Raw genomic sequence first — 26,204 nt, forward strand, 5'->3', positions numbered from 1 at the left:
GAAACTTTCTCAAAAGCCAGTCTTTCCCTGATTCTAAGCCTGGATCACTATAGGACCAAAGACAGGAAATGACTATAATGGGCAGACTGGAGAGGTGGAGATGGCTACGTCACCATCCTAAACAGAAACTCTGGTGAGTGCTACTGCCTCTGCATCTGTCACAGGGTGGAAACGATCCTACCCCTTCTTTGTTTCCAGTGACAAGTATAGCACCTTTCAGAGAAGAATTATTCCCCAGAGATCTGAATTCACCATCTGACCTTCTTCCTAACATTCAGCTGAGATCAAAACCTAGAAGGAAAAAAACACTTCTGACTTAGTGGCTGGAAGGGAAAGAAGTCATCTAGGACTGAAATAATCAGCAACCACATTTTTTCCAAACCTAACACTGAAAATGTCACAACACTGTTCTGAAAAGGATGTCTAGGCCATCTTAAGATGCAAGAACCAGAGGAAGCCTTTTATAAACAGGTCCAGTGAGCAGTGTATAGAAATCACAGGACATGTTATACAGCTGCACTTAGGCTACACATGCTACCTGTGTATGATAAGAGCCAAACAGTTCCATTCAGCAAACTAAATTTTTTCTAATCATGTGTCGAGATACACACACACACACATACACACACACACAGAAGAGAGAGAGAGAGAGAGAGAGAGAGAGAGAGAGAGAGAGAGAGAGAGAGAGAGAGAGAGGGAGAGAGGGAGAGAGGGGGAGAGGGGGAGAGAGGGAGAGAGAGCACTAAAGACATTGACAAAATGAATTTAAAGGAAATGTTCAGTTTATTTCACATTAAGTTGAGCTGCAGCTTAATTTGTCCTAAATGTGCTCTTGCCCTCATGACAATGGGGGGGTGAGGTGAGAGTGGTGCTTATTGAATGCAAGATTTTCTTTTGGAATGATGAAAACATTTCAGAACTTGATGGAAATGATAAATATACACTATGAATATACTAAATTCAACTGGATTGTATACTTTTAAAAAATGGTTAACTCTATGTTATGTAAGATTTTTTTGTTGTTGTTTTGTTTTTTTTCCTTTCTTTCTTTCAGACAATCTTGTTATATTTCCCAGGATGGCCTTGAACTCCCCATCCTCTCACCTCAGTCCAGAGCTGCCGGGTTTACAGGTATGTGCCACCGTGTCCAGTTTATGTTATGTAAATTTGATCTCAATTAAAAGGAAGCACTTAGGGAGGGAAAAAAGAATCTATGGGAATATTTAATGACATCCTTAAAGGTGGGTATCACTGGGGAAAAACATTAAAGCAAATGCAAAATAAAACATTCTAGAACCTAAAAGAGCCCACAACTAGCACACATGCAGGAACTGCTATGTGGTCAGTAGACAGTACCATTCTTCCTTGGTGGAAGGAGCCCTGAGCCTTCTTACCTACAGACAGAAGACGCCAAGAAACAGCAGGAGTGGCAAAGCACGCAAACACATCGTCAGTGCAGGAGAAGTGGGTGAGGTGAGGCAGGATCACCGACTGGCCCCGGCACTGGCCCCACATGTACACGTGCCCTCCCTGGGTCTTGGCGGCAGATGTGTGGGAGGAGTGACAGGCTGCAATCTCCACTACCCTGAAAAGTTTAAGAATAACACATGTCACTTCCTTACCACAGAAGCCCTTAGCACACCCGACACAAAATTTTAAAGTTTATGCTTGGAACACCTCAAAAAACAGCCTAAGACCCAGAAATGCTAGCAGCCATATCACATCAACAAAACCAAAAGAGCCCTGTGTCTCTCCTTTCCTGATGGCTTCAGATAAATTAGAATCCCAAGTTAGGATAAATAATATGTACGGTTAAGGAAAACTTAGAAAAGCAGATTAGAAATCGAAGAAAAAGGAAGGAAAGTAGACACTGAAAAACATCCTGACTATTCTGGGGGATTTAAGTGTAGTAAAAACAATCATCTTCAATAAACCATTTCCTTATGGCTTTCTCTCCCACCTCTACCAGAGCTCAGAACACTCATCAGGCTCATAAACACTGGGCAAAGGGTCATGGACTCTGAGCATTCCCATCCGAAGGGACTAAGGCTTCGCCCTGCATTTCACAGCACACTTCCTAGGCAGGGTCCCAGAACCACAAGTCAACACTCCGGAATGAGTGGATGAGACCTCACAACCTGGTTCACTAAGCATCTATTCCAGTAAGACACATTAACTCAAATTAATATTTAAATAGATAATGTCTTTTTAAGAGATTTTATTTATTTATAAGTGCATTTAGTTGGCAAACAGGGAAAGTTTGTACAATTTGAATTTCAACATAATCACAGATCCCATTTTACTTCCCTACTCAAGGGGTAACACCAAATCTGCCAGAATTATGCCAAGATGCATTCATATTAATCACAGGTGGTTATTTCAGAAAGCTGCATGAGAATCATACCAACTCCATGTTCATTCTGGCTGGAACTCAAAAACCATTTTACTCCAAATGAGAATGTTAATAAAATGGAAGAGTCACAAAGCCAAACACCACAGCTCTGCCTCTCACAGTACCAAGACCATAACACACACACACACACACACACACACACACAGTCCCAAGACACAGCTCAGCCAAGTTACCTTTCTTTTTCCACCATGATGTGTGCTGGGCTTAACAGGTTATTTTTATTGCCAGTTCCCAGCTGCCCATACGTGTTAGCTCCCCAGGCATAGAGCAAGCCCTCATCTGTTAGTGCTAGAGTATGTGCATAGCCGCAGACAATCTGCAAGTAAACATAAATTGTTACCATTAGGAGGACAACAGGAAGGGCAGGGAAAGCATCTCAGAAATTACAGCCAGCTTCTGTAGAATGCCAATTCACCATCAGGTGTGGACTGACATTTGCTAGAACATTAAAAAGCATTAGGAAAGCCTAAACCTTAGAGTACTGGATTTTACCACCAGTTTGTCACTTGATATGCCAGCACCATGTGCCTCCTCCTCGTGGGAATTTAGGGAAGATGTAATATTGGGGAAGGTGAGAGAACTGGAAATTTCCAGGCAGGGGAAGGGGCAAACCTCCCCCCGACCTGGAAAAAAAGAAAAGGAGTAAACCTCCGATATTTTTCCAAGACTTGAACAGAAAAGTTGGACGGACACCAGCTGGCAAGAGGCTCCCAGACGTACCTGATTCACACACACACTGTGCAAAGCTGCCACTCTCACGGGGCTCAGCTGATTACCATTGTTTCCCAAGCCCAGCTGACCATTGCCATTGTAACCCCAGCCATACACCTAAGAGCAGAGAGAAAAAAGAGAGAATGGGGCTTTGGATCCATCTAAATCCAGTTCATCTAAATAAATCAGTACTCTAATACCCATGTTCTACTTTAGGTGATCCTGTAACTGATCTCCAAACAGAAGATATTTTGGGGGTGAAGAATGGCAGAATTTGGCATCAGTTCTCACTCCATGACTTACTAGGTTTGAGAAGGCTTGGAGAAGTCATTTGGTTCCTGTCTTATAGATGAAGAAGCTGAGGATCATTAACAATTACGAGGCACTTATGTATGTCAGGACACTGTGAAAGGTACTAGGAATCTAAGTCTTTGGTAATGGTTTAACATGGGAGGTAGAAACAGGCAAATTTTCTGTAGACAGTAAGAGCTGAAACAGAGATAATCGAGGCACCATAGGATAATGAGGAGCTTGCAAGAGCTTAGCCCTAGAAAGTTTGGGGAATACTTAAGAAAGTAGAGACCTGAGCAGAGCTGAAGGATGAACAGGGCCAAAAGCAATCCGGGCAGAAGGCATGGAAGTGTGTCAGAGACAGAGACAGAAGACAAGCTGGTAGGCCTGGCTGGACACACTTCAGTCAGTGACAAAAGACTAGAAGGAAAACGCCAGGTGAAAGTGGCAAAGGACATATCTGAGATGCCTGTAATCCCAGCAGCTCGGGAGGCTGAGGCGAGAAGATTGCAAGTTCAGAGCCAGCCTGAGCAAAAGCGAGGTGCTAGGCACTCAGTGAGACCCTGTCTCTAAATAAAATACAAAATAGGGCTGGGAATGTGGCTCAGTATTTGAGTACCCCCGAGTTCAATCCCTGGTACCTGCCCACCTCAAATTAAATAAACTAGATAAGAACTCAGTAAATTCTAAAGCACTCTATGGCCCCACTGCATGATGCTATAAAATCTGTGTCTACAGAAGTATTTTTGCATAATTTTCATGCACTGAGAAATCAGTAAGTGGCAAGTTAAAGTAGAAGCTGCAATCAAAAATAATTTCATAGGCATAACTATCAGCTCAAAGGTGAGGGTAGCTGAAGGGTACGTTTTTTAAAGTAGCCAACAACAATCAGGACAAAAAATTCCGCCCTAGCAAGTTGCTTCCTTTTATGATCAAACATTCAAGAAGCAGTTAGTAGCTCTACAAAGACTATCAGCTGACTAAAGAAAGCACAGCTGACTTTCACTAGGAAAGAAAGTTGATACCAAATTCTTTAAGCACAAATACTTATAAGCATTAGGCAATAAACAAAATTTAACCATACCAGAATCTTTACTTGCAGGTAAATTTTGGGATTTAAACAAATCGCTCTGAGGAGCAAATAACCTCTGGCCAGTCCTCATGATCAGTTAGAGGTCAATGGAGCTGACAACACAAAGCCCTCTTCCCTCCAATGCTCATTGCTCCCAACACAATTCCTGAAAGGGGATGGACCAGGAAGGGAGTGAAGGCTCACCTCACCATTGTCCAGCACAGCCATGGAAGAGGTCTGACCACAGGCAATGCCAACCACCCTCTTGATATGTAAACAGTTGGTAACCTTTCGAGGAGTTGGTTGGTTTGTTGTAGATCCTGATCCCACCTGGCCACAGTTGTTATAGCCCCAAGCGAATACCTACAAGAGAAGGGAAAAGGAAAAAAAAAGAGTACTTAGAGTGTGGTACAGTGAGCAAGACAGAAACTTTAAGACAAGCATGAATCCAGGGATGAATAAGAGGTATAACACCTACTACAGGCTGGGGAAGTTATTTTCTCCAGAATCATTACAAATACACCAAAAAACAAAACATATCTTAAGGAACAAGGTTATTAAAAAAAAAAAAAAAGGTCCAGAACACCATTATACATATCTGATTTGTGGTCTTTTTAAGTATTTTTTTCTTAGTTATAAGTAGACACAATATCTTTATTTTATTTTTATGTGGGGCTGAGGATCGAACCCAATGCCTCACACATTCAAGGTGAGCACTCTTCCTCTGAGCCACAATCCCAGCCCCCCTGATTTGTGGTCTTGGCAAACAGTATGACACTCACCCTTAAGACTGAATTCTAGGGATGGGGCTGTAGCTCAGTGGTAGAACGCTGGTATAGCCATGTGTATGTGCAAAGCACCACACACACACACACACACACGATTAATTTCTTCTACCAAAAGGGAAGTCCTCTGACTATATGACACAGGTTATGCTGGAGAAGAGTGTTCCCACAATCATTTTAGCTACAAGCTATGCCACGTACAAATATGTTCTTTTTTTAAATAGAAAAATTTCACAATAGAAAAGCAGATATATCCAACAACATATCTAACAACAGATGAACATAAAAAACAAAACATGATATATACATTCAACGGAATATTATTCAGCCTTTAAAAATTCTGTCAACTCGAAGTCACCATGCTCAATGAAATAAGCGAGTCAATAAAATGACAATACTGTATGATTTCACTTCTATGAGGCACCACGAGTTGTCCAAGTTATAAAAACAAAAAGTAGAATGCAGTAGCCAAGAGCTGGAGAGCAAGGATGGAGAGTGAATGTTTATCAGATACAGTGTGTTTTATAAGATAAAGAGTCTGGGTGTAGATGGCAGTGACAACTGCAGTAATAATGTGAATAGATTTAATGTCCCTGAACTGTACTTAAAAATGGTTAAGATGGGTGCTGGGGATATAGCTCAGTGGTAGAGCACTTGCCTAGCATGGGCAAAGCCCTGGGCTCAATCTCCAGCACCACCAAAAAAAGAAACTAAGATGGTAAATTTTATGTTATGTGTATTTTACCACAATTTTCAAAAAGAATAAAAACAGCACACTTACCTCTCCATCAGCTGCCAGAGCCATTGAGTGATGTGATCCACAAGCAACTTCAACCACCTGCTTGATCAAGAGATTGGTACAGACGTGGATGGGAGCGATGCCCTGGTTGGTGGTTCCATTCCCCAGCTGGCTGTATCCATTGTGGCCCCAGGCATAAACCACTCCATCTACACACAGGGCACACACAGAATCAGTGCTAAGAGGAAGTGGTAGCCTTGATACTTTCTTTCCGAGTTTGTAACCTCATTCACTAAACTTTCTTTCTCCTACATTGCCCTCTCTTCTATAAAGTAGCCACTGGTGGAAGAGGAAAAAGAGGGATGAGAGAACAGGTCAGAAAGAAGCAAAAATCTTAAATGAAAGCACTTGGTACCAACATAGAAGATCAGTTTTATGGTCAGAAGCCAATCTTAATGTATACGAAACCTATAGACTTTCTAAACACTGATTCATGGCAGTAGTTTGTATGACTGGTACCAAGCAAAAGGCAGAATCACAGAAAAGTTTATCACCAACACTGACATCACTTTACCAAAAATCAAGCCTCAGGAAACCCCTGGAGGAAGGCTGTGTCAATCACTCCCAATGAACAGAGGGAAAAGGAATGCTGTTTGTTAGGGAAACAAAAATCACAAAGCTTCTCTCAAGAGTATTTTGGTGTCATGAAACCTGACTGAATTTTGTTTGGGAGGGGAGGCTTTATAAAGCAACTGTTTTATTATGCTCATTTATTCTGTGTGTCAGGAATCTGGACAGGGGACACTGAGGTGCCAGTCTTTGTTTCATGACCTATGTGAGCTCAGGAAGACTGAAAAGCAGGATGGCTCAATGCCCAGGGGCTGGCCATCACCAAAAGGCATCTTCACTCTCACTGTGGCTATCTTTGGAGAGAACAATTAGTGTATTATAAAGGACACAACTCGGGAACAGCCAAATAGAAAAGCTACACAGGGCAGAGTGGGGGAGGGGTATAGAGCTTCCAACACCCGACTCCCACCAAGCTCCCTGATAGGGTCAACAACCAGTAAGCTCCTCTGCCTGAATTTTTTTTTTTTTAAGAGAGAGAGAGAGAGAGAGAGAGAGAGAGGAGAGAGAGAGAGAGAGAGAGAGAGAGAGAGAGAGAGAGAGAGAGAGAGAGAGAGAATTTTTTAATTTTTATTTTTCAGTTTTCGGCAGACACAACATCTTTGGTTGTATGTGGTGCTGAGGATCGAACCCGGGCCACACACATGCCAGGTGAGCATGCTACTGCTTGAGCCACATTCCCAGCCCCTGCTTGAATTTTTTTAAAATGGACTTTATGCTTTTGTGATTCTGACAGAGGTAACTTTTTTGTTTTGTATTATCATTTCATGCATTTCTTCCCACAGTCTGCCTGAGTATCAAGAGCAGGTCTTCCCAAATTTGCTGTTCTTCTCTAGTATTTTCCCATGGTAATAAAACATCCTGACTTATGCAGGACAACTAGACCTGACGACATTCAAAGACAACAACTGAAATCAAAAGTCCTGGTTAGACTGCTGGCTGGCTGACAGTCCCGAGCAAGCAGGGGAGGGTAGTGACATCCAAACAGGCCTCTGGTTGTCTTGTCTTGAATAGCAGCCCACACAAACTTAGACTACTCTGGCAAGTTTAAGGCCTAGAGAACCTCTGACATGCTTCTCAGGAGGCGCTCCTTCCCACAGAAATAACAAAAGAACCGAAAATGGGGCATTTCATCCTAAGTATGCAACTCATGACTGAAGGTTTAAGAAAGAGTTAAAAACTGACCCACAACACTATGGTGAGATTATAGCAGGTAAAAAAAAAAAAAATAGCCTAGGAGGGCTTTAAGTCCTGAAAGAGAAATACACTCCTCATTCTCAGGAAACTGTATCATAAAGATGACAGTTTTCCTATATAAGTTGTAAAATAAAAACAATAGCAATAAAATCCCTCAAGTTACCTTCTGGAACTAGACAAACCATATTAAAAAAAAGAAAAGAAAATGGTAACTCTGCCAGTTATTAAGAACCATAAAATATTTATAAACTAATATTAGGACATGAACAGATTGATCAATGCGATAGAATTGACAGTCCAGAAATGAACCAACTACATATGAAAATAAAAGCAACATCAATTGGAGAAACAAGCTGGGTTGAGATAGCTGCAAGATCATTTTGAAAAATTACATTCATTCCTCATACTATACATCATGGTAACTTCTGATTGAAATGAATTTGAAATATAAAAACCATATAGGAAGCAGAGGGGAAAAGTTAGTTAATTCCTCCCTAACCCAGGAGTAAAGAAAATTTTCATACCTCAAGAATCCAAAAGCAACAGAAAAAGCACTAATTTTTACTCTAGTTACATTTAAAAAACACACAATTTTTATGTGGAAAATGACGAAAAACCATGAGCAAAGAAAAAATTAAATACTGGGAAGAAATATTTGCAATATATACCACTGAGTATATAAAATCCCATACACAAAAGAACTCCCAAAAATACAAAAGAAAAAGACCAAAACCTATGGAAATATGAATTGACAGTTCAGTGAAAGAAATACAGTGACTCTTAACCATATGAAAAAATAGATAACATCTTTATACAAGAGCCTAGCTCCCACTCACTAAGGCAGATCTAGCTACTATCATTGCCAAATCTCCACTACGCCATCCCCCAACTCAGCACCTCCCTCAAGGACACCAGCCAGCCAGCTGATGGCAGGACATTTACAACTGACCCTGGAATGGGCTATCAACAGAAACATATAGCCCAGGTATTGGTTTCTGGCCCACAGGGCCTCAGCCAGAACCACTAATGGGGGTTCATGGAGTATTTAATCCACTGATATGGGATTCCTCAAAACATCTTAGACTAAGGGACCAGTTCTGCAGCAAAAGAAGTGCAGAAGTGTGTACCTGATCATACTGCAACACCCCAAAACTGCCAACCAGAGTGCATGATGGATGGATGCTCTGACCAGAGGCATAGGTGAGGCATCAGCCAGGAAATGCTACCTAGCAGGGAAGGGATGCAGCCCACCAAGGTGAAGTATCTGCTATAAATTAAGGACTGCTTTCTGGTGCTGTGTTCCTAACAGGCAGAATTCATGGGTCCAGGAACCAAAAATGGATATATGAGTGTCCCTACTAACCATCACCCCTCATGACCAACTTGGGGGATTTGAGCTTGCAATTCTAAGTTCCATGGGTTTAGAAACCCTGGTTCCAGTAAGGACCACAGGGAGTCCCACTGAACTGTGAGCTATGGCTGCTAGGAACTGCCAAAAAGCAAGAACAGAAGTCGGTGGTGGTGGTGGTGCATGCCTATAATCCCAGCAATTCAGGAGGCTGACATAGAAAGATCACAAGTTCAAAACCAGCCTCAGAAACTGTCTCAAAAAATAAAAAGGCTGAGGATATGGCTCAGTGGTACAGCACCCCTGGGTTCAATCCCCAGTACTAAAAAAAAAAAAAAAAAAAAAAAAAAGGAAGAGAAGTAACAGTCCTGGCAGGAAGAGAGGCAGGACTGTTGTTATGAGGGCAGAGGGGAATATGGCTGGCACCCAGGTCACATTTGCAAGTCATATTGTAATTGTATGCCTGCCTAATAATGAGAGTGAAAAGAAATGTGCAGCAGCCATGCCAGAGTTCATCATAGCCAGGGGCTCAGAACCCTCAAGGATGAGTCTGAATCACGAATCAGGTAAACTATCCAAACCAGGTGCCAGTCATTATTGTAAAGGAGTATACGCACACTTTCTTCCCTTGATGAAGCATAGGAAAGGTGAACTCCATCGTGAGATGGCTCTTAGTCCCAAATTAGGGTGTACTGATCCTTAGTACACACTGCTGCACTTCTTTTGCTTCAGAACTGGTCCCTTAGTCTAAATGTAACACTTGAGATATTTGAAACTGTATGATCCAGATTCTGAAAGTAATTCCAACAGGAGAATTAGCATGTCCTAAGGAAACAAAAGGGCTCTTAGGCCCTTTCTAGACATACTATCTCTTAATAAACCCAGGACTAAATTTCAGGATCACTTGAGGCTTAAGAGGTGAGCAAAAATTGTCCAAGGACGTGATATCCCTTAAGGAGAATTGGGGGAAGGAGAGCATGGAGGGAGGCAAAGAGCACCCATGAATTTCTAACCTTTAAGGAAATTGAATTTAGTCTTCAGGGAATGGAAAATGAACTGGGGAAGGAGCTAGAAACAATTTTATAAGCAAACTAATTTAATATTGTTTCAGAAGACAAAAGAAATCCTCAAGCCCAAGATCTGTACGTAAAGTATAATATCAAACAAATATTGAACTTCAAAGTAGTCATCAAGTGGAACTGGATGTTCAGTTTAACCAAAATATTTCTAAAACATTCTTCAAAAATACTGCAAAATCCAGTGAAGTATGGAGAAATGAACACAGGTTTTTATCTTACTCTTCCCCAAATCCTACTGAAATGATAGCAAAGGTGGGGAGCAGAAAGACACTCAAGGAGAAGGAAAACAGTAGAAAAAAACAGAACCTGAGAAGCAGGCCAAACCACTAACATACATTAGCATGTTCTCACATCCCTTCTTTGGGAGGCTCCGAGAGAACTGCTTCACCAAAATAAGGACAAAATAAAACATGAAAAATAGGGACTCCAGAAAGGAAAAAGTGAAGGACTTTCAAGGACAGTGGTGAATAAATGCTCCAGGTTGACACGTGCAGTAGGCTTAGCGAGTGACCAGTCCACAATGGAGTAAGGGACTGAGGACTCTATAGAGATTACCTGATTTGCTTAGAAGCAATATACTATTTAATGGAAGAGTTTGGGTATAGGTTAATGACAGATTATAAAAAAGTAAATGAAAAACCTTGAGGGAGTTATTAACCCTAGGAAAACAAACAGTTGTACAAAAAAGGAGAAAGCTTAACTATAAATAACACTTACACAGTCCAGCAATGTAAACATGAATACTGACTTAAATAGAACGGTGCAAAAGGACAAAGACAGGGAAGGCAGGGGAAGAGAGCTAATTCTCTCTGCCATGAAACAAAGTAAAGAGATAATATCTAAAATTTAGAAATTGAAGTGTAAGCATGTTATTTTAAAAATACAAGAGTAATTATAGAAGATACACCTGGAAGAGTCAAAAGTGGCTCTTCCTAAAAAAGTTCAAAAGGTGAGCAGAGCTGAGGTAGGGGCACTTCATTTTCACTCAAAATCCAAACCATTAGATGATTTAAAGTGTCAAATTATTTTTAAAACTATTTAAACTATATATATAACACATAAGAATATAGCATACAGGGGCTGAGGATGTGGCTCAAGCGGTAGCGTGCTCGCCTGGCATGGGTGCGGCCCGGGTTCAATCCTCAGCACCACATACAAACAAAAATGTTGTGTCCGCTGAAAACTAAAAATAAATAAATAAATATTAAAATTCTCTCTTAAAAAAAAATATGGCATACAACAAGCAGAATGTTCGATGCATACTATGTAAAATGTATTATAAAAATTAAAATCAAATTAAATGCAAAAAGAAAAACATTCCCACAAAAAAAGTAATAATTTATAGCATAAATGTAACACTTGAGATATTTGAAACTGCAAAATCTAGACTCTGAAAATAATTCCAACAGGACAGTTATCATGTTTTATGGTTGTCACTTGGGGGAAAAAATAAGAATTTGAAATGTACGTTTTCGAGATCTGCTCAAAAAAAAATAAAAAATATGCCCTGGTGTTGATGTCTGACATCGAGGTCAAGTTAAAACTGATATGTTAGGAAAGGCTTAAGTCGTTAGGTCATGCTGGATGACAGCTGAACCAGCTGGTAAAACAGTACTGCTTGAAAAAGATAGAGTAATGCCAAAAAGTGTGACTACACAGAGCAGAAGTGAGACACACTCCACACCAGTTCCACTCCTCCTGCAGGATCAGCTCCAATCTGGCTCAGGCTTGAGAGCTGCTGGCAATTAGAAGGCAGGAGGCCAAGGCACATGGTGGCATCCAAGGAAGCTGGTATTCCCCAGTCTAGACACAGAAAGGCAGGATGAAATCTGTCTCCCAAAGCCCACCTTAGAGAATCATCCAACAAAAAGCTGAGAATCTCTGCAGAAGTGAGAGCTAATGGGCAGGGCCAGGAGCAGTGGTGCACACCTGTAATCACAGCAACTGAGAAGGCTGAGGCAGAAGGATCACAACTTCAAGGCAACTTACAACACCCCTGGGTTCAATCCCTAATGAAAGGAAAGAAGGAAGAGGGAGAGAAAAAGGAAGGAAGAAAGAAAAGAGCTGATGGGCCCAAAATACAAAAGGAAGAACTTAGATCATATGTAACAAACTTTCAGAGCTTGTTGTGCTCCCCATAGCACAGAAAAATGTCTACTCTCCTTTACTGATTTTGGGGAAGCAGAGAAAAAAGGACAAGAATCTTTCCAACCACATCCCCCACTCTTTCAATATGGCACCCCCATGAATGCCTGAGAATAAACCGAGATTTCTCAAGATGCAAGATCTACACAAAGAAATGAAACCAAATTATCATCTGGGTTTATGAAAATGTACCAGGGAAATGTTGCCTAGTGACTACAAAGCCAATGAAAAGTCAGGTTGCAAGGATCTCCTTTGCTATAGCTAATCTTCCACTAGTTTCTATAAATAGTCTAAGCAACATGTCCAACATGCAAGACATTGTGGCTATTTCAAAGGTAGCCTGAAATGTTTAACTTCCACTTGCTTCATATACAGTGTCTCAGAAATTTTTTTAAAAATTTAAAAATCAATTCTTTAATACAATCCTTCCTCCCCTTTGGCTCAGAATTAACTGCTTAATTTCCCACAAACTGAAAAACTATATTTGTCCCCTCTTTACCTTCAGTGCTGAGAAGAACATGGGGGCCACTCCCATAACTAAGGCTTTTAATCTTCTTTCCACATAAAGATTCTAACTTCTTGGGTACAAGTGTACTCTGGTTATCGCCAGTCCCTAGACAGTTACTATAGTTCAGTCCAAACACAAAGACCTAGAAAACAAATAGTTTTGTCTGGGTCATCTAGCCTCAAGTTATATTAAAAGCACCTTTCTCCACCCTGAGAGTGGAGTTCAGTAGGTAAGAGAGACTGATAAGTTTGCTAAGAAATATTCAACCTCTGCTAACATTACTTAAGTTTCACAACTTTTGTCAATTCTATGGGGCAGAAGCATATTAAAACAAGAAAACAAAAGAGAAATTTTATCAAAGTCCTAGTCTTCCTGAATTTCAGATTTTCTTTATCCCATAATCTTATCTCAGTCTTCAAACCACACCCTCAGAAGCCTAGTCCCAAAACTGAACTCTAGTTCTCAGTCTTACCTCATCATTGTCAGTAACATAGAGTGCTTCATTGGCTGAAGTGCCAAAGACGCATGCTTTCCGAATAGACGCAATTTCCTGAGGGGAGAGCAGAGTGAAGATGGGCCACTTTCCTACATCCACCATGATTCTGGCTTCAAGCAACCTAAAAATAAGCTGACATCTCTGCTGGAACAAACAGAAAGGATTCCATGAAAATATTAAACAACTGCTAATTAAAAAAAAAAAAAAAAAAAAGACATGACAGACCTGTTAATCAAAGCTAATGAAGTACCTTTGGTTAAATGGATCACTTGCTTTCCCCAGCAAGGTGTCCAATCCTTGCTCCGCCTTCAAACCCAGGCCTTTTCCTGTAACAAAAGCACAACAGACTAAAATCAGGCATTTGTCTTGCCCATTTACTAGTCAGACTCATGTGTTCCACAGGTGTTACAGAGTCAAACAGGTAATGAAGATAGGCTAACTGTACAGAACCAAGGCCTCTCTTCAGTTGAGAGATAATCAACTAAATTATACAATCAACTAGAGAATTGTCTTGTCTACTAGTTTTCCACCCAGAGAATTAATGTGTGTGAGTGTGGCTGTTACAAAAATCAGAAGCAGTGCTTCTACCTCCGCCCCTTGAACTCCCACTCCTAGGGTACCTGAAACACCCACTCCTTGTAGAAAATCACTGCCACGTGAAGCCACTGTTTAATGACAGGAATATAACATCCCTCAGCGCCGGGATGGGCACATTCTAAGGTGCACTTGCCCGAGGTTTACCAGATGAAACCATAAAAGAAAGTATTATATTCTGGTTCTAATTTCTTTGACCAAACTGTCTACATACAAACCATATGTCAACCAAGATAAGGCAATGCACCTCAATCTAAGCACTGACCACTACAGCCTTCAAGCAAATCACAATTAGCATAAATGGTACCCTAGAGGGTGCAGGAAACTTATTCTACTGAAGAAATTTTATGCAAAGAATCCTTGTGAGCCTAAAGGGAATTTCTAGAAATTCCAAAAGCTGTACAAGATCCTATCATGCAAGTGAACTTCCATTTTGACTCTTACCTCTGGAAACTGAAATGGAAGAAAAACCAGAGTTTCCTAATGAGGGCAATACTCTTGAGGTTCCTTCCCACTCACCCTTGTGTGTGTGGTACTGGGAATTGAACCCAGGGCCTTGTGTAGGCGAGGCAAGCACTCTACCAACTGAGCTATATCCCCAGCCCCCTACTCACCCTCTTAGAACTCTAACAGCAGCCAAGAGAGGCAGGCTCAAGATCAAGTTCTTTCTGGCTCCAGCACCTCCCTCAGCACATGTAGAGTGCTTGGGAGCTAAAGCATACTTAACCAATGCCTCATTTCCCACCAGCCACAGAGATTTTTCCCATTAGCACTTGGATGATGAGGATCAGGTGTTTATCAGCCCCAAGCATCATACCACATGTTCAGAGAGGGTTAAATACCCACTATCACTACACAGCAGACTCATCAAATAATATCTGACTATTCTTTCAAGTGTGCATGCAGGGCTATGTATACATGTGCCTGCACACATGCATGCTGTTTGTTAATAAGGACAGGCAAAGGATTTGGGGAAAATAAAAATACATAAACATAGTAAAAAATAAAATTTTGCTTCAGATGGTACAAAAGTATAGGAAAGTAACTCTTCTTACCAATATTCTCTGATCTCTCCTCAGAAGCAACCACTGTCACCAATTGTTTACAATTCCTTCCAAGGATAGTGCATACTCATTCAAGCATTAATATATATGCAAGTAATTTTTTGTATATGTATATTTTTAGTTGTTGATAGATCTTTATGCACTCTACCACTGAGCCACAACCCCTGCCCCCCCAGCCTGTGTGTACTTTAGAAACAAAAACAAAAGGAAGTTTCCCCTCTTACTTAACAGCACATCATGGAAATCATTCCAAATTAGCATGTGTAGAATTACTTCATTTCTTTCAATGATACTATACAATTCCAGTACACAATTTAACAACTTGTTTCCTACTGAGAGGTCTTTGAGTCACTTCCAGTCTTTTTCTGGAACAATACTATAATTATTGTTTGCATATTTATTGTCTAAATGTCCTATTTTATACATAAATTTCTAAAATTCCCCCAAATTGAATTGCTGTATCAAAGTCTAATGGCTATTTTACCCTTGATATAATATAATTTTAATTATATTAAAAGCTTTTAAAATTAAAAGAAAAAGATCTCTCAAATGGCTTGCCTTGTGTCTCTTACAAAACAAATGGACAGTCACAAACAATATAAAAAACCTAATAGCAACAGATAAATTTCAAGAATACCCAGATGTATATTAGACTATGAACCATATTAAATTAGCCTTCAACATTTAAAATTTTACATGATATAGAATTAACCAAAAATATAAGACTCACATCACTTTTTAAATTACAACCCAAAGAGATACCATTCAAAACTATAACTTCCTGACAATGGTACAGTTATTTTGAAACTATTAATCAGATGGAATTCTGCCCTAAGGGTTTGGTAATCTGCAAGATGAAGCTAACCTTCATAATGACAGTTTATTATATGAGTTGAATTTACCCATAACTAATTACTTGAAGTTTTATTTTACAAGGTGTTTCTCCAAAGTAATTTAAGAGCCAATATAAAACCCAGCTCATATATCTTACGTGTGCATACTTATCCTAAAGAAAAAAAGCATCACCAGGCTGGGGTTGTAGCACACTGGTAGACACCTGCCTAGCATGTGTGAGGCACTAGGTTCGAATCTCAGCACCTATAAATAAATGAATAAAATAAAGGTTCATCAACATCTAAAAAAAATTAGTAAAAACAAAAAAAGTTACATTGTTGGCCAGGCATGGTGGCACATGACTGTAATCCCAGTAGCTCAGGAGGCTAAGGAAGGAGGATTGTGAGTTCAAAGCCAGTCTCAGCAAAAGTGAGGTGCTAAGCAACTCTGTGAGACTCTGACTCTAAATAAACACAAAACAGGGCTGGGGATGTGGCTCAGTGGCCCTAAATTCAATCTCCCAAACCTCCCCAAAAGAGTTACATTGTTGGAAAAAAAAAAAAAAGCATCACCAAGGCCTTGGTATAGCAGAAGGGATCAAGCACAGAGGCCTGATTTTTAGTTCACATTTACTTTTTTAAATATTTGTTCTAATTAGTTATACATGACAATAGAATATGCATTTTGACACATAAGACCTAAATGGAGTATAACTTCTCATTCATCTGATTGTACATGATGTAGTTACTCAGGTCATATTTACTTTTAACTAGTCAGTGTAACATGTACTTAAATTTTTTAAGCCTTAATTTCCCAAAAATTTCTGCTACATCTAAAAATCTGTAATTTCATATTCAAGATGTAACTAAGCAGCTCTGGACAGTTTCTTAAATGCACAAGAACAAGGGCAAAAATGTTGTCCAAGCAAGAAATTTCTCCCAGCAACACAAACAGGCAAAGTAAATGAAGAGCAAGAAGAAAGTAACCATTGTCAACAATCTGCCTTTCTGCAGTTAGATTGCTTCACACACGTTATTTCATTCAATCTTCACAAAAATCTTGTAAGGAGACAATAATTCATTCTTATGGAGTAAGTATGTGGAAACTGTGGCTCAGAAGTGAAATAACTGGCCAAGGACGTATCACAGAAAGTGGCACAGTCAGGATGCACTCTCACCCCTATAATTCTTATAGGGAACATCAGCGCTGACCTCCCAATAGCTAAACTTCTCCAACAGTACTTCCTTCTGACTCTAAATAAAGCTTCTTAGAATTTTCCAGCACATACATCAATTCAAACGAGACCCAGTGAACTACAAGATGACAGGTCTTCCCAGGGCTTGATAATCAGAAAAATGATGAGCTATAATTAGCATGTAAATCATTATTAAATAGTTACTTCTGATATACTAAGAATTATTTTTGCTAATCTTTTCTATATTTAATCTAGGAAATACTTTCTCAAAAATAACATGTTCAGTCCTTAATTGTCACTTGTGCATAGTTAGTAGGTGAATCAGTGATTTTTTTAAAAATTGCATGGAGGTAAAACAGAGAAGAAAAAAGAAACAAGCAGAGGTAGGAGAGTTTAACATCCTCTACCCACATGGATCTCCACATTTTCTTTGGCACTGGAAAATACATCCTGCATCTCCTTCCTCCCAGATTTGCTCTAAGTCCATTAGCACTAAAGATCAATATCCCACTCCCAGGGGTGGCTTTTCCTATCTATTGTGCTGTCCCTCATAGAATTTGTGACGGTAAGAAAGGTTATTTTATTTTATACTCTAAAAAGCAAATTCAGCCAGGAGGACAGAGAACTTCCAATTTTAGAAATCTACATTTAGAACTGGAGGGCTGAAGGAGTAGAATAGCAACCAATCTTTTGATACCTGTAAGGGCAACTTTCCCCTAGGAATCAAGTAATTAAGGGAGAATGGGGAAGTATTTTATTTTACTGACCTAGCAAATATATATATTTGAATATGTTTACAGAGTTTAAGAAACAGGCAATATAGATAAATATAACAGGAAAACTTTCTGATGAAATATGGTCTCAATATTAATATTAGGAGGCTGGGGTTGTGGCTCAGCAGTAGAGCACTCACCTAGCAAGTTCGAGGCCCTGGGTTCGATCCTCAGCACCACATAAAAATAAATAAAATAGAGTATTGTGTCCAACTACAATTAAAAGATAAACACTTAAAGATTTTATTTATATATATATATATAAATATATAAAATATATAAATATAAATATATATATAAAATAAATATTAGGGATGATCTCTAAGCATGTGACTTTCACACAGATCTCAAATCCCCTCCCCCATTCTATCCAAAATGTTTGATACAAGAAGGCTGATGAACAAGACTTTTTAACCTCTGGACCTGTCTTCTGCTGACCTAAACGATTTCTAAGGAAAACAGGTGAGAATCAAGTAAGCAACTCTTCAGAACTGGTTAGCACCAAGATTCTGATTCCTCTTCAGATGTCATCTGTAGAACATGATATGAGTTTACATCATTCTCTATAAAACTGATTCTTGGGGAAACACTAAGACTGAATGTGGACCAATCCATCTTATTCTTTTTTTTTTTAATTTTTTTAGTTATACATGGGCACAGTATCTTTATTTTTATGTGGTGCTGAGGAGCGAACCCAGAGCCTCACAAATACAAGGCAAACGCTCTGTAACTGAGCCACAACCTCAGCCCCCGTTTTATTTTTTTTTAACTTTTTAAAAAATTTATATATATGTAATATATAATATATATAGTGGGACATCAGGCCTTTATTTTACTTATTTATGTGGTGCTGAGGATTAAACCCAGTGTCTCACACATGCTAGGCAAGTGCTCTGCCACCAAGTTACAGCCCCAGAAGCCCAATCCATTTTAAATGGCCAAAATGCTCTTCAGCATACCAGCTTAGAGTCAGGTTTAGACTATTTTTAAAAAGCAAGGTCAAATATGCAAAATTATTTCTTTTTTTTTAATTACAAAATGTTTTAATTACATGTACAATGAAAATTCCTAACAGAAGTTTGTCTTCCTAAATTGAATGGGTAATTAGTTATCAATTTAAGTTGTTAAGCTGCCTGACAATAAAAATTTATAGTTAATCAGTTACTGATGAAGTCTAAAGTGCCACACCAAAAAAAAAGCAGTACTATATGATAATGTGAATAAAATAATAGCACATATTACTAATTCTCCTGCAATCACCCTAGATACCAAGAATGCTGGGGTCATCAAAAAAAAAAGATAACAATCTTGATCTCTGAGGAGCTAACAGAAAGTCAGATTCTAAGCGAGTGGAAACCTAGAATACAAACACTACTGGATTATTAGGCAAACAATGGGATTCAACATTTTCCATTTAATACATTAATATGTATCATAAGTATACAGTACATGTAATACATATTAATGTATTAAATGGAAAAAATACATGCAAAATAGTGACAATTATATGAAAATTATATATCCCAGAAAACTGTTTTACAAAATTCTAAAAATAAAATTCTCAGTATTCTAGCAGATGATAAAATGTAAAGCACTTCCTCACTTAAAAGCATCAGGCACAGTGGCGCACACCTATAATCCCAGCAGCTTGGGAGGCTAAAACAGGATTGAGATTTCAAAGCCAGCTGCAGAAAAAGAGAGGCGCTAAGCAACTCAGTGAGACTCTGTCTCTAAATAAAATACAAAATAGGGGTGGAGATGTGGCTCGGTGGCTGAGTGCCCCTGAGTTCAACACCCACTACCAAAAAAAGGCATCTGGTTTCTTATAAGAAAAAGTATTCCTCAGAGCATTCTTCCTTTTTGACCAACTGGAGTTCTCATTTGAGCATAAAAGATTTAAGGATGTGACCATCTTTTTCTCCATTTCTGAGCACAGTCTATTTCAACTCCAGGAACACTTCTTTTTTTTTTTTTTTTTTTTAATAATTTTTAGTTGTAGATGGACACAATACCTTTACTTATCTTTATTTGGTGCTGAGGATCGAACACAGGGCCTCACACATGCCAGGCGAACGCTCTACCACTGAGCCACAACCCCAGCCCTCCAGGAACACTTTCAAATAAAAGAGTTCTAGGGTTTGGAGAAAACATTTTGTGTACAATCTTACAACTTAATGTCATCCCTCTAACTTTAGCAAAAGCAATGCAAAAAGCCTCTGGAGTTAAAGAAGAGTCTGATGCTACTCACACTAGTTTCTTTCAACCTGTTCTGATGGGCCTTGTGAGAATGAGCAGATGCTACACGTCTGATTTGGACACCAAATATTATTCCCAGGTTGAGATTAGCCTCTGAGATTGAATCAATCTTGAACATTTTAAAACACAACTTTAAAACTATTATACCCATTGCATGGTTTGAGGACTGCAAACAAGATGTAAAGTTTCAAAGATATGCTGAGACAATAATTACTGCCTCAGCTGCTAGGACAGCTGCCCTCCACTTCTCTCTTCTGCAGGCTCATATCTGAGAAGAATAAAAGGGAAGGAATGTCTGGAATCTCAACAAATTCCTCAAGAGTAAACCTGAGAATATAGCCTTCTCCAAACTCCACCAGTTTGTCATCATTCATAAGGATGCAGCTGAAGCAATCATCCTAGATACCAAGAATCAAAGTACAGATGACTAAAAGTCACCCTCCTCCTACCTCCATTAAAACACAACATGACTGCTGTCTTAGAATTTCCCAACACTGATTGTGATTACCCTTTGCCTCATTAGTTGGGTTCAAAGTCAATACTCTTATTTAAGAGGAAAACAAAAGTATCTATAGCTGTCAATTCCCAACAGACAATAAATTATTTGACTTGAAGCACAACTTGCAGTAATGGCCTGTAGAAGCATTTCTTCAATCCTAGCATACAAAGAATTGCTTTCACCTCATTTTCCAGTATTCAGCAATTCTAGGACATGGGTATCTGACAGCTCATTGTAAGTGAAGAAATAATTCTACTGAAATCATGTGTTCAGGTTGGAATAACAAGCAACCCAAGTAGCCACAATATCAACACCATAAAGAATAACCCATCCAGGGTTGTGAAGCTGTGGTCCTATAAAAGTACTACCTTTACGGGATAGTTTTATTTTCAAATGAAAACCAGGAAAGAAATCTCAATGATAATGCTTTTCTATGGCTTTGTTCTTTGTTGCAAACATACATGCATAACAAGATAAACCACATAAAAATAGATGTTAAAAGGTTAAAGAAATGGAAAATGGACAGAACACAGTATTACTTCATTTTATTTTTTCTAATAAGTTCAAGGCTGGGATGGAGGAGTTGAGTTCAAACTTATTTATGGTTTCATGAAGCTTACCTATGGGAGTGTTCTGAAAGTAATTTTGTCCACTAGTCTCCAGCCAAATGAAAAGTACCCAATTGTACCCTGCAATAAATGAAAGCCAAACTAAAAGTCCAGCAATGGACAGGCAGAACCATACTCAATTCATTCAATAAATGTTTACTGAATGTCATGAGGTAAACAAGGCAGAGCTAACCCCAGAGGTTGCCCTCAGCAGAGCTTACATGCGGTGGGAACATCTAGACACAGAAGAAATGCTCATAACAGAATGCCACTGCTCTGATGGTGGGATGTGGGGCTTCAGAGGCTTCGGGAGCCTGAGAAATGGCAAATGTGCTTCAACCTCTTGGAGAGAGGTGACACCTCTAAAATGAGCATATATGCCAGGTGAAGGTCTGAAGAAAGTGAGCATGGCTGAAGGCAAGCAACTCAGGCTTTATCCTAGTAGCCACATGTAATCCCTGAAGAGTCTAATCAGAGCATGATCAGATGCAGGTCTGTAAAGATTACTTTGTCTGAACTTGGAGACTAAAGAGGGTGAGGAAGAGGGCTCCGAGGGAGTCTAAATGGCTATGTTAAGCCAGGAAATAAAGGATGGAAGGTACACCAGGGAAAGGAAGAACACCCAACAGGAGGGAGACTCAAAGAATTCTGTGACTAAATAGGAAGCAGGCACTGGGTGAGAGGAAAAGCAGAGCAAGGATTACCTGGATGCTTGGCCTGAGTATGAGAGTGCACCTCATACCGCTCACTTAATGGAGACTACAGTAGGTTCCAAGGAATAAGGAGCTCGATTCTGGACATTTTAAATTCTGAGGACTAGTGGGATGAATTCACCCAGGGAAAAGTATGTGGAGTAAGAAGCATGGACAATCATGGGCAAAAAGTGATGAAACTCTAACAGGAAAGGGACAGGGTGAACCCCACAGTAGAGACAAAGGAGGAACAAAGAAGGAAGAAAACCAGCAGAGTGCAGTATCATGAGCTACAAACTGAGCATCACAAGCAGGAGGTATGCCAGCACCCATGCTCCTGAGAGACCAAAGTAAGAGCTGAGAATGTTTACAGGTCTAACAAGAATTCCTGATGACCCCAATGAGTAGAATCTGTAAGGCTGTGGGTAAGACTGTGGGTAGATTGCAGCAGGTTGAGCAGTGAAAGCTAAAAAAAAAAAGAAAGAAAGAAAGAAAACAATGAGCATAAATATGTTCCAGAAATATGACTGTCAAAGAAACTAGAGAACCAAGGTGGTAACTGTGGAAATAAGATGGAGCTGAGAGACATTTTTTGGTAATCTTATTTTAAACATGTTCAATACCTAGAAAGGAGCCAGTAGAAACACCAAAGATAAAAGAGGCCAAGTATGGTGGTACACACCCATAACCCCAGCAACTAGGGAGGCTGAGGCAAGAAAAGTGCATGGCTGAAGCCAACCTGGGCAACTTAGTGAGACCGTGTCTCAAAATAAAAATTAAAAAGGGCTGGGAAGGTGTGGCTCAGTGCTTGCTTGCCTAGCATGTGCAAGGTCCTGAGTTCAATACCCAGCACAAAAAAGGGGAGAGGGTTAGGGATATAGCAGAGCAGCAGAGTACCCCTGTGTCCAATCCTTAGTACGGAGAAAAAAAGAAAGGCACAATAAAAGAAGATAAAACAAGTATGTAAGGTTCTTGAGAAAGCAGCAGAGATGTGATAAAAGCAGCAGAGATGTGATAAAAGCTGCAGAAAGTCTTCCAATCCAACACAAGAGAAAGAGGAAAGGATGGAAATGGATGAAAAACTTTAAAGGCTGCAGAGCCAAATGTTGGAGACATTCATTCACATGATCATGTGCTTTCTCTCTCTTTACATACCCACCAGTAACACAGGTTTTTACATGAGGGTTCCAATTTTCCCATACCCTCACCAACCCTTATCATTGTCTATTTACATTACAGTCACTCCAATGTTTGAGATGGTATCTTAGTGCAGTTGTGATTTGCATCTGGGAGCATTCTCTTCAGAGGTCAATTATTTTTCCCTGTGAAGAAAGAAGTAAGGCTTTCTGTTGCAAGGAAGAAAAGGAGCAACCTGAAGAAAAAAAAAAAATGTTTGCAGAAGTCTAAAGCAGTCACCAAGCAAGAAGAACCCAGAAGAAGACCACCACCACAGGCTTGAGGTACCCTCTCATGTCCTGTAGAGATTTTCTTCTCCAGGAGTTCTTTAAAAGTTGTTCTAACCAGAATTGGAATAACTGCTCAGAGAATTTTTTCATTTAAAAGCAGTAACTGAATGCTCCTGAAAAATCTTATCATTTTGTTTAAAGTCACACCAGAAATGACACTTTGCTTAAGATTCACTCTTCTTAAACTTTGAAAATGAATCATCTCTCAAACACAAGTTCACTACAGATCTGACAACCTTACTATAAGAATTTAACTACAAACAGTGCTAACTTCATCAAATGGCAAACTGCCAAGAGAAACATCACAAATCCATCGTTTCAATAATGAGTCATTCTGTGCTCCCTTCGGCAGCACATATACAATGTAGGTCACTTCTTCAAAACACCTGCAGATAATCATATCCTAAAGTGTTTACTTAAATTAGTAACAAAAATCACATATACTATAACCAGTAACACAAAAGAAAATGATTTTATTCAACCAGTTACCATGTAGAGTATAGGCAGTCTTTGATTTAATCAATCCACAAGTACATTCCTACATAATATAAAGATTTAGAGATGTATCACCAAAGTATACTATTACATACGTTGACCACAATTTTTTTTTTTCACATCTTGGGACTAACTTGTACTGTGATCCAGATTAATAGCAAGGGTTTTATGGTAAAAGATGTTGTTGTTTTAATTATCTATTGCTGAGTAACTTGCCATTCCAAAACTGTGGCTTAAAATAATAGCATTTCTCTTGAAAATGAATTTTGAGTGTATGAAGCTGGAGTTACTCACTAGGTCACAGGCAGTGGGAATTTAACTAGAACTAAAACAAGCCATATATGTGGCATATTCTAGTGGTCTTTCTCTTTCCAGCTAGTCTAGACCAAGCTTTTCTTAAACACTGACTGGCTTCTAAGGCAATGAAAGCTAGAGCTGCCATGCCTCTTAAGGACTATTCCCAGAACTGGCACAGTATAACCTCCACCACCTTCTATTGGTCAAAACAAGTCAGGTGGCTGGCCTCAATACAAACGAAGCAAAAACAGCCTCTATCTTCTGACTGCAGGAGCAGGCAGTCAAGCACAGTGATGAGAAGAGTTGGAGGCAGTAGTCATCTTTGCAAACAATATATTCCAGCTATAAACAATACCACAGAATAACTCCACCGTACTGAGTTCAGGATTGAAGCACTTGAGAAGGTACAGACTTTGTCTATTTCCAAAACTACTCACTTTTTAAGCTTCAGAAAGAATATCCCAGCAAAAAGCTGCCCATGTAGAATGCTAATTTCAGGAAAACCATGGAATCTTCTTTTCTGGGGTTGTGGGAAGGACAGACACCATCTTTTAGAAATGGTCTGAGTATGTGTTTTCCTGGACGAGATCCATCACTTCCTGAAGTCCTTTCAAAACTTACAATTTATTATGCACATGAATAAAAAGGTATGATCTTTTCATTCATATGATCTCCTTTTTAAAAGTGAACCTAACACACATATACAAGCATCCCTAGCTATTTAAACTCCTGCTATCCAAACTATCAAAAAATTTAAGAATCAAATAGATTTGGATTGCTTCAAAACTCCTTTTTTTAAACTATTTTTAGCAGTAGATGGACATAATAACTTTATTTTTATGTGGTGCTGAGGATCAAACCCACTGCCTCACATGAACTAGGCAAGCACTATACCACTGATTCACCACCTCAGCCCCTAGCTTCAAAACTCTTGCTACTGGCTCTCCTAGATTTAAGAATGAGCTGGATTTAGATATCACCAAATCCCTTATAATCTGAAAGCTCAACATCTGAACTCTGCAACCCAAAAATGTGTATAGAAAAAAAAAGTACTCGTATTCTAAAATATTAACTTATCTTTAGGTAATATAATTACAGACCATATACATTCTTCTTTATATTTATTTGTATTTTCTAAATTTTCTCCTATTATTTGCTTGCAAAATTTATTGTTTTAAAGTGTTTTTTTTTTTAAGATGGACACAATATCTTTATTTATTTGTTAGGTGGTGCCGAGGATCGAACCCAGTGCCTCACATGGTGAGGCAAGCACTCTACCACTGAGCTATAACTAACCCCAGCCCTTACTTGGCAAAATTTAAAAAGTAAGACTGTATTGTGGACTAAATGTTCTTGAAAACTTTTTACTTTTTTTAATTATATATTTGACCCACAACAAATTCATGTTGTGGGTCAAATATATAATTGACAGATAATTACTAACTGATCCCCTCTAGGAAGTCTATTTGGGTTAAATTCAACCAATACCTATCATATCCCTCTTGTGCATTAGTCAACACATACAAAACATACAACGTTTAAAAAAAATCATAGAATAAAGCTAGGCATGGTGGCACACAATTGCAATCATTGCTACTCTGAAGGCTAAAAAGCAGGAGGATTGCAAGGTTTGAGACAGTTTAGGCAGCTTAATGAGACCTTGTGGCAAAATAAAAAAGGACTGGGTCAATGGTAGAGCTCCTGAAAATTAAGATAAGGCCAAGCTCTGGCTGGAACATACAACAGGCATTTTCTAATTTTAAAAACCTTACAAGAAATTTTTTTTAACTACAAGTTTAGTGGGACTGGTGGCACACACCTTTAATCCCAGCCACTTGAGAGGCTGGGGCAGGTGAGGGGAAGAGAAACCCACGGGCCTACCCGTTGGAGACCAATCTAGCAACCCAGTGAAACCCCATTTCTAAAATAAACGAATGAATGAATAAAGGTACAAGATCGATAGCTTTGGTTTTTATAGCTATTCCTTATTTTAAATTTCTAGAACTTGATCACCTGAATC

The 26,204-nt window shown here is 39.2% G+C and overlaps 1 protein-coding gene and 1 long non-coding RNA gene across 12 annotated transcripts in view; one reads left to right on the forward strand and one right to left on the reverse strand.

Annotated features, from left to right (window-relative positions):
* Positions 1-26,204, reverse strand: part of Rcbtb1 (RCC1 and BTB domain containing protein 1) — a 41,444-nt gene that overhangs the window by 13,685 nt on the left and 1,555 nt on the right. For 4 of the 11 annotated variants that reach the window (XM_005330208.5, XM_021729764.3, XM_021729765.3 and 1 more), the window contains exons 2-9: positions 13,662-13,737; positions 13,388-13,552; positions 12,907-13,057; positions 6,054-6,220; positions 4,692-4,850; positions 3,134-3,241; positions 2,587-2,729; positions 1,395-1,585 (exon numbers count right to left, since the gene is read on the reverse strand). In XM_005330208.5, coding sequence (XP_005330265.1) covers positions 1,395-1,585; positions 2,587-2,729; positions 3,134-3,241; positions 4,692-4,850; positions 6,054-6,220; positions 12,907-13,057; positions 13,388-13,513 — 1,045 coding nt within the window. In that variant the 5' untranslated portion in view covers positions 13,514-13,552; positions 13,662-13,737. Of the gene's footprint in view, positions 1-1,394; positions 1,586-2,586; positions 2,730-3,133; positions 3,242-4,691; positions 4,851-6,053; positions 6,221-12,906; positions 13,058-13,387; positions 13,556-13,661; positions 13,738-16,060; positions 16,084-21,246; positions 21,316-23,158; positions 23,255-26,204 lie in introns of those variants that run through there. The other 7 variants (XM_040281545.2, XM_021729766.3, XM_040281546.2 and 4 more) reach the window with 5 other exon arrangements.
* On the forward strand, positions 756-25,349 carry LOC120888463 (uncharacterized). Its single transcript, XR_005732119.2, has 3 exons — positions 756-1,131; positions 3,341-7,289; positions 23,166-25,349. It is a non-coding gene; the product is annotated as an uncharacterized LOC120888463 (long non-coding RNA).

This window comes from Ictidomys tridecemlineatus, chromosome 6, assembly GCF_052094955.1.
Source record: "Ictidomys tridecemlineatus isolate mIctTri1 chromosome 6, mIctTri1.hap1, whole genome shotgun sequence".
NCBI classification, from domain to species: Eukaryota; Metazoa; Chordata; class Mammalia; order Rodentia; family Sciuridae; genus Ictidomys; species Ictidomys tridecemlineatus.